Here is a 14,671-nt window from a genome sequence, read left to right as displayed (position 1 = left end):
CTCTGCTCTATGTCAGTTGCTGCATTCATGAAGTAGGAGTAATGATATCTATTTCCCAGGGCTGTTGCGAATAGTAAATGAACTAACAGGTATAAAGCACTGACCATAGCATCTGCTAATCACGTTGGTCTCTATCCACATCTGGCTCAGGCAGAAATTTCTTTGTTTTCCCCATTTTTAAAAAAAATGGTCTCTCCTTTTGGTTCCGCTATCCCAGTTCTGTTTTGTTTTGTTTTGTTTTGTTTTTAAGCTTATTTCTTTTTGTAGCCATCTCTACACCCAACATGGGACTCGAACTCATGACCCTGAGATCAAAAGTTGCGTGCTCTACCGACCAAGCCAGCCAGGTGCCCCCCTCTATGTTTTATTTATTTATTTATTTATTTATTTATTTATTTATTTGATTTTTTTTTTAACGTTTATTTATTTTTGAGACAGAGAGACACAGAGCATGAACAGGGGAGGGTCAGAGAGAGAGGGAAACACAGAATCTGAAACAGGCTCCAGGCTCTGAGCTGTCAGCACAGAGCCTGATGCGGGGCTCGAACTCACGGACCGCGAGATCATGACCTGAGCCGAAGTCGGCTGCTTAACCGACTGAGCCACCCAGGCGCCCCTATGTTTTTGTTTTTTTTTTTTTTTTAATAAACAATAGGTTATCACTGATTCAGTCATGTTTCTAAGGAGCACTCCAAAAAGTAGCTCTGTTATTTTTCATACTACAATGTCTATGATTGTCTCCCAATGTGTGTCTATTGAGAAATCGATTCTGCGGAAGTCTAAGAAAGGTGGTTAGTCTCTCTGAAAGTGTATTACTAACTATACTCATCTGTAACTTTATCACTAAGTTCTCACACTAGTATCACCAATAAGTAAAAAGGAGGTTAGTATAATACAAAGATCACGGATATCGTTTTCCGACCTATTAGTGTTACTTCCTTTAATTGGATGGGAAGGCTTTTTTTTTTTTTCCCAGATTCTCTTCCTAATTGTTTACCTCACTTTAATGTATCCAAGTTGGGGTAGACAATAATGGAAGGCATTACCATGATGCACTGTTGCTATGCGGCCTATGAAGATTGGCCTAGTAAGGGTTTTATATCAATGGAAGTTCTAGAAAATTGGAATTTTAAACGTACTAAGCATTAGGACATTAACTTTTTTTTTTTTTAATTCTTTTTAACGTTTATTTATTTTTGAGACAGGGAGAGACAGAGCATGAACGGGGGAGGGTCAGAGAGAGAGGGAGACACAGAATCTGAAACAAGCTCCAGGCTCTGAGCGGTCAGCACAGAGCCTGACACGGGGCTCAAACGCACAGACCGCAAGATCATGACCTGAGCCGAAGTTGGACGCTTAACCGACTGAGCCACCCAGGCGCCCCTAGGGCATTAACTTTAACTGCTTTTTAATGGAAATCTTTCTGAAATGTCGACACAGGTTTCCAAATCGGTGATCGGTGGCGCCAGTAATTTTCTAGTCGCATCACCCGGGCTGCTCAGTCAGTCTCTTGCTTGTCTTTTGAGGCTCAGGTCCCATCTGCCACCTGCCTACACACACTCCCCTACCTCCTCCAGTGACTTGCGCCCACGGCTTTTGAGTCGAGCCTATTTTGTACTTAACGCTACTCACCATTGTGTACTGAGGGTTCGCAAGTGCTAAGTGCCCTTTGGTACACACGTGAAGTGTTCAGGCCAAGTTAGTCGAAGGAACAAATCCCGGTTCTTGATTTTCCCTTCTTCCTCTGTCTGCTCTTTTATTTTACCCCCGCTACTTTTTAGATACCCGTACCAGAGGCCTTCGGTCAACTACTCGTCATTCCTTAGTCCGTGCCCGGTTAGAAACAGCTGTTGTGATCCTGCTGTCCCTGATTTCGGGGGTCCCACTGTACAGGGGAGCAGTCTGTGTACTCCCCGCCTTGAGAGGCCACTCACTCAGTATGTCACCCCCGCCCCGTCATCTTCTGGTGGTCCATACCCACAGTGCTCCTTCCTCTTGGCCGTGCACAGGCTTGCTCAGAAGGGGCACTGCGGGGTTCGTGCCTTGTTTTATGAAGTGATGGGCAGGGAGGATGAGAGACTGAAAACCAGAGCAGCCACATTCAGAGCAGGGCTGTGTAAATGTTCGTTGTGATTAGTATTAATTATGCAAGCTAGCCTTTATGGTTATGGGTGAGTTAACTGTTCTTTTGTTTTTGTTTTTGTTTTTGTTTTTTTTTACTTCCAGTAACTAGTATTTTAGGAAAATAGTGTTTAAAGTCAAAAGGGGGGCGCCTGGGCGGCTCAGGTGGTTAAGCATCTGACTTCAGCTCAGGTCATGATCTCGCAGTTTGTGGGTTCGAGCCCCACATCAGGCTCCACGCTGGTGGTATGGAGCCTGCTTGGGATTCTCTCTCTCTCCCTCTTTCTCTCTGCCCCTTCCTCGTGTGTGCACCCTCTCCCTCTCTCTCTCAAAATAAATAAACTGTAAAAAAAGAAAAAAAAAACATTTCTAAAAAGAAAATAAAGTCACAGGGGCTCTGGAAAATCACAGAGCTTAAACCCCCCCACTTCACTAAATCTTTGGACTTTGCTGTGTGCTAAGCTCTCATAGCCAGTTGGCGGCTACGTGGGATGGCTCTTCTTTGCCCCTCCAGATTTACTCACCACCCTCCTTTTGGCAATAAGAGGCTGGTTTGTGTGGAAGGTTTCAAAGTCCCTTTGCCTGCTGGTTTCCCCTGGGACGTGTCCACAGGGGAGCACCAGTGGGAGACCAGAAGGAGGGTGGAGACACAGACCAGCTCCTGGTTCGGCAGAGTCACGCCTCCTCTGGACCCTCCAGGCCGAGGGATGGTATAAAAGCTCCCTGTTTTCACCCGCACGTGCTGTCCTCTCTCTCTTGTGGTTTCCCCATAGTCTGCCCACACTTCTGTAAATAATCTCAAGTTGCTCAGTTCGAGGGTGCTGTCTGTTTCCTGCCAGGACCCTGATTGATAAAGTCCTGGGCCCCAGGTCTCCTGGGCCGCCAGTCCATTGAGACCAGCCTCTAGCAGTCTTGCGTCCCTGAGTGACTGGTGTGACCACAGGCCTCCGGTGCCAGCCCCCCAGTGGACGTGTCATAGGAATGACGGATAAAACTTCTCCTGGGTTCGACCACTGAGATTTTAGGAGTTTGGATGCTGTAGCAGAAAGCAGCCCATCAGACCCGTTTTCTCATCTCTGAATTAGCGGAAATGATAGTACTGCCCACCTAGGGTTTTGTGAGGCCTAAATGACACTGTCCAGTGTTCAGCAGAGGGGCGCCTGGGTGACTCAGTCGGCTGAGCATCCGGCTTCGGCTCAGGTCACGATCTCGCAGTTCGTGAGTTCCGGCCCCGCGTCGGGCTCTCTGCTGTCAGTGCAGAGCCCGCTTTGGGTCCCCTGTCCCCCATTCTCTCTGCCCCTCCCCCACTCTTGCTCTCTCAAAAATAAATAAGCATTAAAAATAATGTTTAGCATAGTGCCTGCTTCATGGTAAGCCCTTAGTAATTGTGGTTATTATTATTAGCATTGTTAATTTTTCTTTCGTATTGGGTTAAAACAAGATAATTCTTGGGGCGCCTGGGTGGCTCCGTTGGTTAAGTGTCCACCTCTTGATTTCAGCGCATGTCACGATCTCACGGTTCATGAGATCGAGCCCTGCGTCTGGCTCTGCACCGGCATGGCAGAGCCTGCTTGGGTTTCTCCCTCTCCCTATCTTTCTGCCCCTCTCCTGCTCTCTCTCTCTCTCTCTTTCTTTCTCAAAATGAACAAACTTTTTTTTTTAAAAAAGAGAGTTCTTGTCACAGAGTGATGAGGTACTAGAATAAAGGTTTTGTGTTAGAGTTCTTCACAGAAACAGAATATATAGGTGTGTGTGTGTGTGTGTGTGTGTGTGTGTGTGTGTGTGTGTGTGTATGTGGAGAGAGAGAGGGAGAGAAAGAGAAAAAAAAGAGATTTATTGGTTATAAAGAATTGGCTCCTGTGATTATGGAGGCTGAGAAGTCCCCACATCTGCCGTCCAGAGGCCTGAGAACCAGGAAAGCCAATGGCGTAGTCCCAAGCCGAGTCCAAAGGCAGGAGACTTCTGCCTTCAACTGAAGTCTTAATCTCATCCCAAACCTCACAGACAAACCCAGAATAATGTTTAATTAAATATCTGAGGTCCCCATGGCCCAGTCAGGTTGGCCCATAAAATTAACCAGCACGGATTTTCTCTAAGGAGCCACAGATACTGTTCATGCAGTAAATAATCCAGGGGCGCCCGGGTGGCTTAGTCGGTTGGTTGAGGGTCCGACTCTTGATTTCGGCTCAGGGCATGATCTCACAGTCGTGAGATCTAGCCCTCGGTCGGGCTGTGTGCTGGGCGTGGAGCCTGCATGGGATCCTCTCTCTCCCTCTCCCTCTGCCCCTCCCCAACTCGTACTCTTACAGTAGATAGATAGATAGATAGATAGATAGATAGATAATCCAGAAAATAAGATGTTTTCAGTCAAATCCCTAAAGATTTTTTCCTATTGTGTCACCCAGTAAACTGTATTTAAGGGTGGAGGAAAGAGATTGACATGTCCTCTAGGAACTGTGGCTTCTGGTAGTGCCCCCCTGTTGATGTCCCGCTACTGTTTGAACGGTTAGAGTAGCGATTGGAGCACGGAGGGGCATCATTACCTGGGGCAGCCTCCGGACACAGTCAACATCTTTCATATCCACATCACTTCTTGCTTCCCCTCTATAAATGAATTAAACTTACTTGAAAAGGAAAGCACGACGGGGAGAGTGTAGTTTGGGAATCTTCCTTAACCCCTAACAGAAATAGAGAAAGCAGGAAAGCAAAAGGAAAACCAGAGCTCCAGCTAGCTGACGGAGGGCCCGTGAATCCCCAAATATCATCTGCCGCCGTCGAACCGCCAGCAGCAGGGGGACTTAGGGATCCGAACAGCAGCTGTGCGGGAGGAAGCAGAGGTGAGAAGAGGAGGGAACTTTCCTACAAGTATTCACCCTCAAAAGGAGGGGTCCCTGCCTGGAGTAAAGAACTTTGTAGGCATATCGGATAACAACCGTTACAGCTGGGAGTTGCTTTACAGGCTCTGATTTGTGGCTGACAACGGGCGAGGACACTGGAGGAGGTGTGAGGCTGCTAGAGAGACCTGAGCCCTCAGGGCTCTCAAAAAAACACCTGGTGAAAATCTCTCTGGAAGGACAGAGCCACTCCCTAAAAATGAACGGCTGGGACCATGGACCCTGCTTAAAGGAGAAAGCAAGCTCAGATGCCAATAGAACACAGAGGAAGTAGATTTCATTGAATATTGAGGAGGTGGCGGGGCGCCTGGGTGGCTCAGTTGATTAAGCGTCCGACTCCCAGCTCAGGTCATGATCTCGCATTCGTGGGTTCGAGCCCCGTGTCGGGCTCTGTGCAGACAGCTCGGAGCCTGGAGCCTGCTTCGGACTCTGTGTCTCCCTCTCTCTGTGCCCCTCCCCTGCTTGCGCTCTGTCTCTCTGTCTCTCTCTCTCTCTCTCTCAAAAAATAAACACTTAAAATTATTGAGAGGGTGGCTGCCCTCAGGGGCCATATTTTCAATACTTCAATGTAAAACCAGCAGAGGGAGCCCTAGAGCCATGAAAGGAGAAAAGCTATTCTGGGTCTTCCCATCTCACCTAACAGGGAGCAGCAGACACAGATTGGTGAATCGGACGCAAGCATGTTGTAAGAAAAAAATGAAGATCGCCCTTCTGAATAATAAAATTGCAGATAATTAAGTCGTATCAGCAAAATCGGGTACCAAAGCACACTAAGACTAATATTCCAATAGAAGCTGAAGGAAATTGAGAAAGCGATAGAGGTTATGAAAGAATTGTATATCTCAGGATTGGAAAATTCAGAAATTAGAGGGGTAAAACAGTGGAGCATTATGGAAAGAGTTGACAGGAAGAAACAGACAAGGAACCCGGGCAGTAAACGAGATGTAAAAAAGCATTAAAAAAAATAAATTTAGGGGAACCTGGGTGGCTGTCAGTTGAGCATCCAACTCTTGATTTCGGCTCAGGTCATGATCCCAGGGTCATGGGATCGAGCCCGGCATTCGGCCCCATACTGAGCGTGGAGCCGGCTTGGGATTCCCTCTTTCTCCCTCTGCCCTCTCCCTGGCTCACGCATGTTTTTTTTTTTTTTTTTTTTTCTCTCTCTCTCTCTCAAAAAAAAAAATAATAATAATAAGGGGCACCTGGGTGGTTCTGTCGGTTAAACGTCCAACTTCAGCTCAGGCCATGATCTCACGTTTCGTGGGTTCAAGCCCCACGTCGAGCCCTCTGCTGTCAGCACAGATCCTCTGTCTCCCTCTCTCTGCCCCCCACTCACTTGTGCTCTCTCTAAAATAAAATTAAAAAAAAGCAGAAGGTAGTTGGGTGTGAATGTTGAGGAGCTTTCAGGGGGTCTGCATAAGGTCCAAGCTGATTTAATAATAGTAATATGTTATTTGTCTTTCTTAACGTCCATTTTTTTCATGAGCGTGCAGTATTGTGGAGTTTCCCAGAGGCTACATAACATGTAGTGCTGACTATCTGTTGATCGGACACAGAAACATAAGAGAACCATCTGTCTCCCGTTAATCTGGATAGTAAAGAGATTTGAAAAACTGTAGAACAGTAGCTCTCTTCTCACTAAGTTTGTTTTGTTTTGGAAAATATAATTATTTTTCATTACACACATGGACGTTAACATATGATGGGTTCGTTAGTAATTTTAAGTGCATAAGTATTTAAATTTTTGTTTTATTTAATACAGTAACTATCGATAGCTATAGCCCACAAAACTAAAGGTTGTCAGGCGCCTCAATAATCCTTAAGAGTATAAAAGAGTCCTGAGACCAAAAGTTTGAGAACTGCTTGTCTGGAGAATAGCTGCTTTTTATTCATTAAAAAATTTTTTATTTTTTTTTAATGTTTATTTATTTTCTGGAGAGAGAGAGAGAATGAATGAGTGAGTGAATGGGGGAGGGCCACAGAGAGAGGGAGATGTGGAATCCAAAGCAGGCTCCAGGCTCCAAGCTGTCAACACAGGTCCCGACACAGGGCCCGAACCCACGGACCACAAGATCATGACCCAAGCTAAAGTCGGACACCCAACCACTGAACCACCCAGGTGCCCCTAAAAAAATTTTTTTTAATGTTTATTTGTTTTTGAGAGAGAGACAGAGCATGAATGGGGTAGGGGCAGAGAGCGAGGGAGACACAGAATCCAGAGCAGGCTCCAGGCTCCGAGCTGTCAGCACAGAGCCCGACTCTGGGCTCGAACTCATGAACCATGAGATCATGACCTGAGCCGAAGTCTGGCGCTTAATCAACTGAGCCACCCAGGTGCCCCTGGAGAATAGCTGTTTTTTAAATGTCTAAGACATGTCAAGACTATGAGCTATGACAGACATCTGCTCTGTCATAAAAGAAGACTTCCATTATCTCACAGACCTTTACTAAAGCCTTCTCCGTACCTATACTGGGTTCTGGGGACGCGGTGGTCAATGAAACAAGGTTTTTGCCTTCAAAGAGATTTCAACCCACCAGTGGAGCCAGATCACATGAACTGTGATTATTTTTCTTAAGTTCTGGAATAGCGGTATTTTCAAAGCATGATGGGATTGCGGTAGAAAGCGCAGAGTCGCAGTGCAGTGTTACTAGAATCAAGCACCACATGAGACCTCATCCAGACCAGGAAGACTGTCATTTTCATTTATCCCGCAGATACACAACCTGTCCTTGACTCCCTTACTGTCTCCCAAACCACCCTGTCCCGCCAAAGGCAGGAATTGCCTCTCTTCATTTGTCATCAGTGGCTTAAAGTCAGAAACTGAAACGGATTTATTTGCTTTGTGCTCATTTTTAGTGACCGTACTGGCGATATTTAACGAACTGCACGCAGACGTGGACCTCTACGCACTCCTGTTTGGAGAAAGCGTCCTCAATGATGCTGTTGCCATTGTCCTGTCCTCGTAAGTAACAGCATTTCTTCCCCGACGAAGAGAGAGTCTGGCTTCCTGAATGCTCTGGGCCAAATTCAGAGGCTTATCTTAAAAGCGTTCAACACTGAACTGGCTGGGTTTTTTTTAAATGAGGTTTTATCAGCTTGGTCGATAAAAGTTATGTTGCTTTGTCCGCTTGGCAGCGATCTGAATACGGATACCAGCGTGACAGGATGGCTGTGGATGAAACGAATTACACCACGGGGAGTGCTCGGCAGAGTGTAGATGCCTATGTTTGTGGGTATTTTGGGGGACCGTGGTGTAAAGACAGTGCACTCCGTTTTAACTCTCTCTTCTGTTTAAACCCCAGGTCTATCGTTGCCTACCAGCCAGCGGGGCTGAATACTCATGCCTTTGATGCTGCTGCCTTTTTTAAATCAGTGGGCATCTTCCTAGGTATATTCAGTGGCTCTTTTACTATGGGAGCCGTAACTGGCGTCGTGACAGCTCTAATATCCTTTTGGTGGTCATCTTGCCTGCCCCGGGTACGATCGTGTGCTGTCGTGCTCGCGACAGCAAAGTCTCGGTTCTCCCTTTCAGAGGTGGATTTTTTTTTTTTTCTGGAGGCTCCCGAAATGGGTCCCTTTGGTCAAACGTGACCGTCGAGCGTGTAGCTAAGAGTCCGAGAAAAGGTTGGGGAGTGTGACTCTGGCCGAAGCTCGGTGCCCCCCTTTGCATTGGCTCCCTGCTGTGAACCAGTTGGGGATGCGAGTTCAGGGAAAACATTGGCTTTAGGGGGTGGTGGTGAAAAGAGCCAGGAGGAGGCAGGGGGTCAGGGACCACCACACAGGAGGCCAGGAGGGAGCAGGCTGGGAAGTACTTTAGATTCCAGCTCGCCACTGCCACCTACTGTTATGGGTCAAGCCGGCTACTGTGGCCGCAACCGCCTGTGGCCATTGGTGGGAATTACTGCAAGGTGGCCTCCCTCAAGCGAAGGATGGTATCATCTTGAGTTAAACACCGACCAAGCGACGTAAAAGCACAGTGTGGAATGAGCAGGCGGCCCCCGGGCAGGTGTGCTGAGTCCTTCGTCATATCTTTCGACGGCGCCACTGCCCAGTACAAGGTAACGGGAGCCGCACGTGCCGGCCGCATCGTCTCAGCCTCCGATCATTGTACAAATTATCAAGGAGGCTTTATACATTCATTTGTATATTAAATCTTTGAGACGTGGCACATATTTTGCGCTTCCCGCGTATCTCAGTTCGGACTAGCCACACGCCACGCGTTCAGCAGCCACGTGTGGCTAGCGGCTGCCATATTGGATGGCGCGGATCCAGTTGCTTTCTTCACAGAGGCCCTTTAGATGCCCTGGGGACTTCACTGTTTGGTGAAAGCACTCGTGAGATAGTTCCGTGCTGGACCACTGTGGAAGGGCAGTGCTATGAGGGCAATCTCTGGTCCCAGAAAGTGACACAAGCACCTTGTAGTTGCCCCTGGGGGCGTGCTTTCTTTTTCTTTTTCTTTTTTTTTAGTGTGTCATGCCTTCATGAGACGCCTGCTGTGAACTCTGGTCATGGTGGCCCACAGAGGTCAGAGTCTCACTGGCCTACTCTCCCCCGGCCTGCCTGTGGTACCCCCACCCCCCCCGGCACTGCTAAGACTGACCTGCCAGTCACCCCTCAGGCCAAGATCGTGCCCCTCAGAGCCAGGGGGCATTGCAAAGAGCACAGAAGACCTCTTTCTGGTTTCCTTAGAAAGTTCAATTTCTTTTTTTTTTTTTTTTTCAACGTTTATTTATTTTTGGGACAGAGAGAGACAGAGCATGAACGGGGGAGGGGCAGAGAGAGAGGGAGACACAGAATTGGAAACAGGCTCCAGGCTCTGAGCCATCAGCCCAGAGCCTGACGCGGGGCTCGAACTCACGGACCGCGAGATCGTGACCTGGCTGAAGTCGGACGCTTAACCGACTGCGCCACCCAGGCGCCCCAGAAAGTTCAATTTCTAAAGACAGCTTTATTAAGATAAAATTCACATACTGTGCCATTCACCCCATCTGGTTTTCGGTATGCTACATTATCGGTTTGTTTGTTTTTTTTTTTTAATTGCGATAAAATACCTATAACACAATTTGCCCCTGTAACCACTTTTCAGTGTCCACCTCGGTGGCATTACGTGCGTCCACATTGTGTAAGCATCCCCTCTGTCTGTTTTCGGAACCTTTGCATCATCCCAGACAGAAACCGTGGACCCAAGAAACGGTATCCCGCTTTCTCCTCTCTCCCAGCCCTCAGTAACCTCTTTCCAGCTAGAAAGAACTCAGTTTTTATGACTTTAAGAACCGAGCAGCAGCTGTGGGGCCCCCAAAAGAAGCGTTGGAGGGAAAGGATAGCCCTTAGGGAGGGGGAGGGGAGTCCCGGGCTGATGGAGCGTGGTTCTTGGTGGCCCTGATAACTTGTTCCTGGAGCCAAGTTCCTTGACGGGGGGGCCCACGTGACCAAGTTCACCAAGCTGCACTGCTTCCCCCTCCTGGAGACGGCACTCTTCTTCCTGATGTCCTGGAGCACGTTCCTTTTGGCGGAAGCCTGTGGCTTTACAGGTGGGTTCACACTACCCTTGGGCTGCCCTTCCCCTTACTGTAGCGGGGGCTGTGTTTCAGTGCTGTGTTTTTATGACGCCAGTTTCATGAATTATTAGTGTAAGTAACCGTGGGGTTTTAGCACCTCACAATCTCTCATCAAAAAGAAAAGAAGAGAAAAGGAAAGAAAGGAAGGAAGGAAGGAAGGAAGGGAAGAAAGAAACAAAAGAAAGAGACAAGAGAAAGAAAGAAAGAAAAGAAAGAAAAAAGAAAAAGAAAGAAAGAAGGAAAGAAAGAAAAAGAAAGAAAGAAAGAAAGAAAGAAAGAAAAAGAATATCACAGGAGCACCTGAGTAGCTCAGTCGGTTAAGCGTCTGACTTCAGCTCAGGTCGTGATCTCACAGTTTGTGGGTTCGAGCCCCACGTCAGGCTCTCTGCTGACAGCACAAAGCCCACTTCGGATCCTTTGTCCCCCTCTCTCTCTGGCCCTCCGCTGCTCGCTCACTCTCAACAATAAATAAACATTTTTATTAAATCCCTGAAATTTTCCACTAGGAAATCAAGTACAGTTACTATACGTGAGCCAGGTAGTTGGGGGAGCCCTTTTATCCTCTTTTCAAAATAGCGCAACATGCATTTATAGGCAGCATTGTAAAATATCCCAGTTGTTTAAAACTTGACAGTTATCTGTAAATGTATAGGCAAAGGCCCCCGTGTCAGCTGTCTTGCACAACAAAATGGTTACCATTAATCAGAAATCGAGGTAATGAAGGCTCGGATAAATGGAACGGTACTCTGGATCCATTTGGTCTCAAGCCCTAGACGAGGCAAAAACAGAAAGCGTTTGCCTGGAATGAAAATCCCTGGCTTCTGAGAACCGAGAGGAACAGGACAAAAGGGCATGATGGGCCCTCATGGCCTCTTTGAAGAAATGAACGCTAAATGCCGAATTCGGGAGCAGTTTAGAGGAGGGGGAGACAATGCCCTTAAAACTGTAGCAAGAAGGGAAGTCAAGGACCTTGGCTTTGAATACGGGCAGAATGAGAAGAAGGAAAGGTTGGTAGGAGTGGTGGGGGCAGGGGGAACCTTCAGGAATAGGAAACTTTTCCAAACTGTTCCAGTAGCTGGATATGTTGGGCCTACCCTAACTTTTTTGTTTCAGCGGGGATTTTTTTCCTGCTTCCTTTTTTTTTTTCATCATTGATTTTTTTTTTCTTTTTTAACAACCCCTCCCCAGGCGTTGTGGCTGTCCTTTTCTGTGGCATCACGCAGGCTCATTACACCTACAACAATCTGTCGGTGGAATCAAGAAGTCGAACGAAGCAGGTGAGAGCGGGCCCTGGGTCCTCACGAGTGCCCTGTGACTAGCAGGGAGGGGGCCCACACGACTTACGGCTTCCTTTTCCCTTTCTGTGCAGCTCTTTGAGGTGTTACACTTCCTGGCAGAGAACTTCATCTTCTCCTACATGGGCCTGGCTCTCTTTACCTTCCAGAAGCATGTCTTCAGCCCCGTTTTCATCATTGGAGCTTTTGTATCCTTTTGTGTGTGTGTGTGGTTCTGCTGTTTTCTGCGTGGACAGGTGACCGCTGCTGGGGAAGCTAGTTCATGGTGTTTTCATGATGAGAAAAAAGAAGGCTTACGTGGGTTCGTAGACCTAAACGTATTTCAGGATCTGCATCAGTCCCCGAATCATTTTTTTTTTTTCAACGTTTATTTATTTTTGGGACAGAGAGAGACAGAGCATGAACGGGGGAGGGGCAGAGAGAGAGGGAGACACAGAATCGGAAACAGGCTCCAGGCTCCGAGCCATCAACCCAGAGCCCGACGCGGGGCTCGAACTCACGGACCGCGAGATCGTGACCTGGCTGAAGTCGGACGCTTAACCAACTGCGCCACCCAGGCGCCCCCCCGAATCATTTTTACTTCAGTGCTGCACGAATCCCAATCCAGGAGGTTCCCAGTTCCGAAGACCCGAAGGTTCTGTTAGTCTTGCTCCCAGCCGCACATGGGAGCGAGCAGCCTTTCCTCTGGCTGCCCAGAGAAGCCCGCAGGCATTATAAGCACGCTTTCACGGGAGCATCCCTACCGTGACAGCTCACTGTAGGAAAGACGTTTTTTCCCCCCCCAAGGGGGGAAAAAAAAGGAAAGGAAGAGACCACAAAATAGAAAAATACTCATTTCCTTGACTCAGTTCCACTGTGAGCACAGTTTTTGGAAGAGAGACACAGTTTAGGGGATTGGCTTCTCTCGAGTCAGGAGGGCCTTGGAACTGGAGTGATCTAGCTCAGCCTGGAGCGGGAGTCCCCTATTGCTGGGCATTTGCACTTGCCTTTTACTTTTGTAAGAAAATTTTTAATGTTTATTATTTATTTTGAGAGAGAATCCAAAGCAGGCTCTGGGCTCTGCGCCATCAGCGGAGAGCCCGGCGCGGGGCTCGAACCCGTGAACCGCGGGATCATGAGCCTAGCCGAAGTTGGACGCTCAACCGACTGAGCCACCCAGATGCCCATACTCTTGCCTTTTCTGAGGCCTCGTGGGTAACCTTAAAAAAAAAAAAAAAAAAGGAGTGTTTTTCTCTTCTGAGCTTTTCGTTTATGGTGCAGGCATAGCTGACCCTCACCAAGCAGCTAGATAGCGATAAGTGGCCCAATGCCACGTGGAGGCCTTCCAGTTAGAGTGTTAATCGGCTTCCACCGGGGCTCCTTTCTCGGGTTTATACACTCACCAGAGTGACAGCTGCAAATCTAAGGGGATCAGTGTTCTTATTCTCAATTCAGAAAGACTTCCTCACATGCCTCCTGGATTTGTATTCCTGGCACAGCATCCTGCAAGGGATAGTGAGAGCACCGCCCTTGTTTGCAGATGAGGGCCTCGCGGGGGGGGGGGGGGGGGGGGAGGGGGGGCAGGCAAGACGGGTCCCCTGGGAATCTCAAAGGCCACTTCCCACTGGAGGACGGTTGCCTGGCTTCTGGGATGGAATCGAGCTTTCCGAGCACTACCTGCTTTCCTGCCGTTCTAAACAACACAACACAACACAACACCAAAGGAGAAAACAAAAAAAAAAAAAAAAAAAAGCTAAAAGCAGAAAAACAGTCCATCCTTTACCCTGGAGAAGGCAGAGGACAGTTCTGCCCTGGCTTCTGTCTGAAACAGCTGCGGCCCTGGGCAGCTGGCACTCAGCTGGAACGGAAGCTCCCGGTCCCCGCGGGTCCCATGGCAGTTTCCTCCTGTAACCACGACAGCATGTGGCTCCCTGCCGGGCTCTGTCCTCCACTCAGCGAGCGACGAATGGCCCGTTTCACTGAATTTTTTGCTTGCCACACTCCTCTGCCTCCATGGGCTCACGCCTCCAAAAAGACATCTGAGCCACCCGGGTAGAGACATCTACCCCCTCTTGAGTCTTGGGAGGGACATGAATGCATCTGAAGTGTCCCAAGTGCTCCCAAGTTTCCGTACCTCTTAGCCGTAGCATCTTCCTGGTCATTTCGAGTCCCTCCTGTTTACTTTCGACTAAAGCTTATGAGCTCTTGACCCACGGGTTAGAGATTTGTTCTTCTCGTGACTTTCCTTCTTCTTTTTTTTTTTTATAAATTTTTTTTAATGTTTTATTTATTTTTGAGACAGAGAGAGACAGAGCATGAACGGGGGAGGGGCAGAGAGAGAGGGAGACACAGAATTGGAAGCAGGCTCCAGGCTCTGAGCCATCAGCCCAGAGCCCAACGCGGGGCTCGAACTCACAGACCGCGAGATCGTGACCTGAGCTGAAGTCGGACACTTAACCGACTGAGCCACCCAGGCGCCCCATGACTTTCCTTCTTCTAACGGAGCCCAAGCCACTGTTTGCTCCTCTCAACTCCCCACCCCTGCCAGGGCTCCTCGGCTTAGGTGTAGATAGGGGGGAGACTTGGTCCACACCCGCTTAATTAAATCAAGAAGTTCCAACAGTGCGTCTAGCAGGCTAGGCATTACCTCTGTGAGCCAGGAGGTCGGGAAAGGTGGCCACCTGCGTCCTGCTTGTAGCTGACACGCGTTCCGAGGGCACCGGGTCTAGCCCGGCTTCCTTGCGCATCCCTCCTGATCGTGGTGCGGTTAGCTCCTGGTCACAGGGTGTCCCAGCATTTCTAAAATTCTCTGCTCCACCAGAG

The 14,671-nt window shown here is 48.4% G+C and overlaps 1 protein-coding gene across 2 annotated transcripts in view; it reads left to right on the top strand.

The window, feature by feature from the left end:
• The window catches only part of SLC9A7 (solute carrier family 9 member A7), a 134,999-nt gene that overhangs the window by 75,165 nt on the left and 45,163 nt on the right, over positions 1-14,671 (top strand). For both annotated transcript variants that reach the window (XM_045473006.1, XM_045473007.1), the window contains exons 6-10: positions 7,873-7,978; positions 8,319-8,460; positions 10,442-10,547; positions 11,763-11,851; positions 11,944-12,057. In XM_045473006.1, coding sequence (XP_045328962.1) covers positions 7,873-7,978; positions 8,319-8,460; positions 10,442-10,547; positions 11,763-11,851; positions 11,944-12,057 — 557 coding nt within the window. The remainder of the gene's footprint in view (positions 1-7,872; positions 7,979-8,318; positions 8,461-10,441; positions 10,548-11,762; positions 11,852-11,943; positions 12,058-14,671) is intronic.

The sequence above is a fragment of the Leopardus geoffroyi genome, chromosome X (assembly GCF_018350155.1).
Source record: "Leopardus geoffroyi isolate Oge1 chromosome X, O.geoffroyi_Oge1_pat1.0, whole genome shotgun sequence".
Lineage (NCBI taxonomy): Eukaryota > Metazoa > Chordata > Mammalia > Carnivora > Felidae > Leopardus > Leopardus geoffroyi.
Note: the sequence above shows the minus strand (reverse complement) of the source record. Positions and strands in the feature narration are given on the sequence as shown.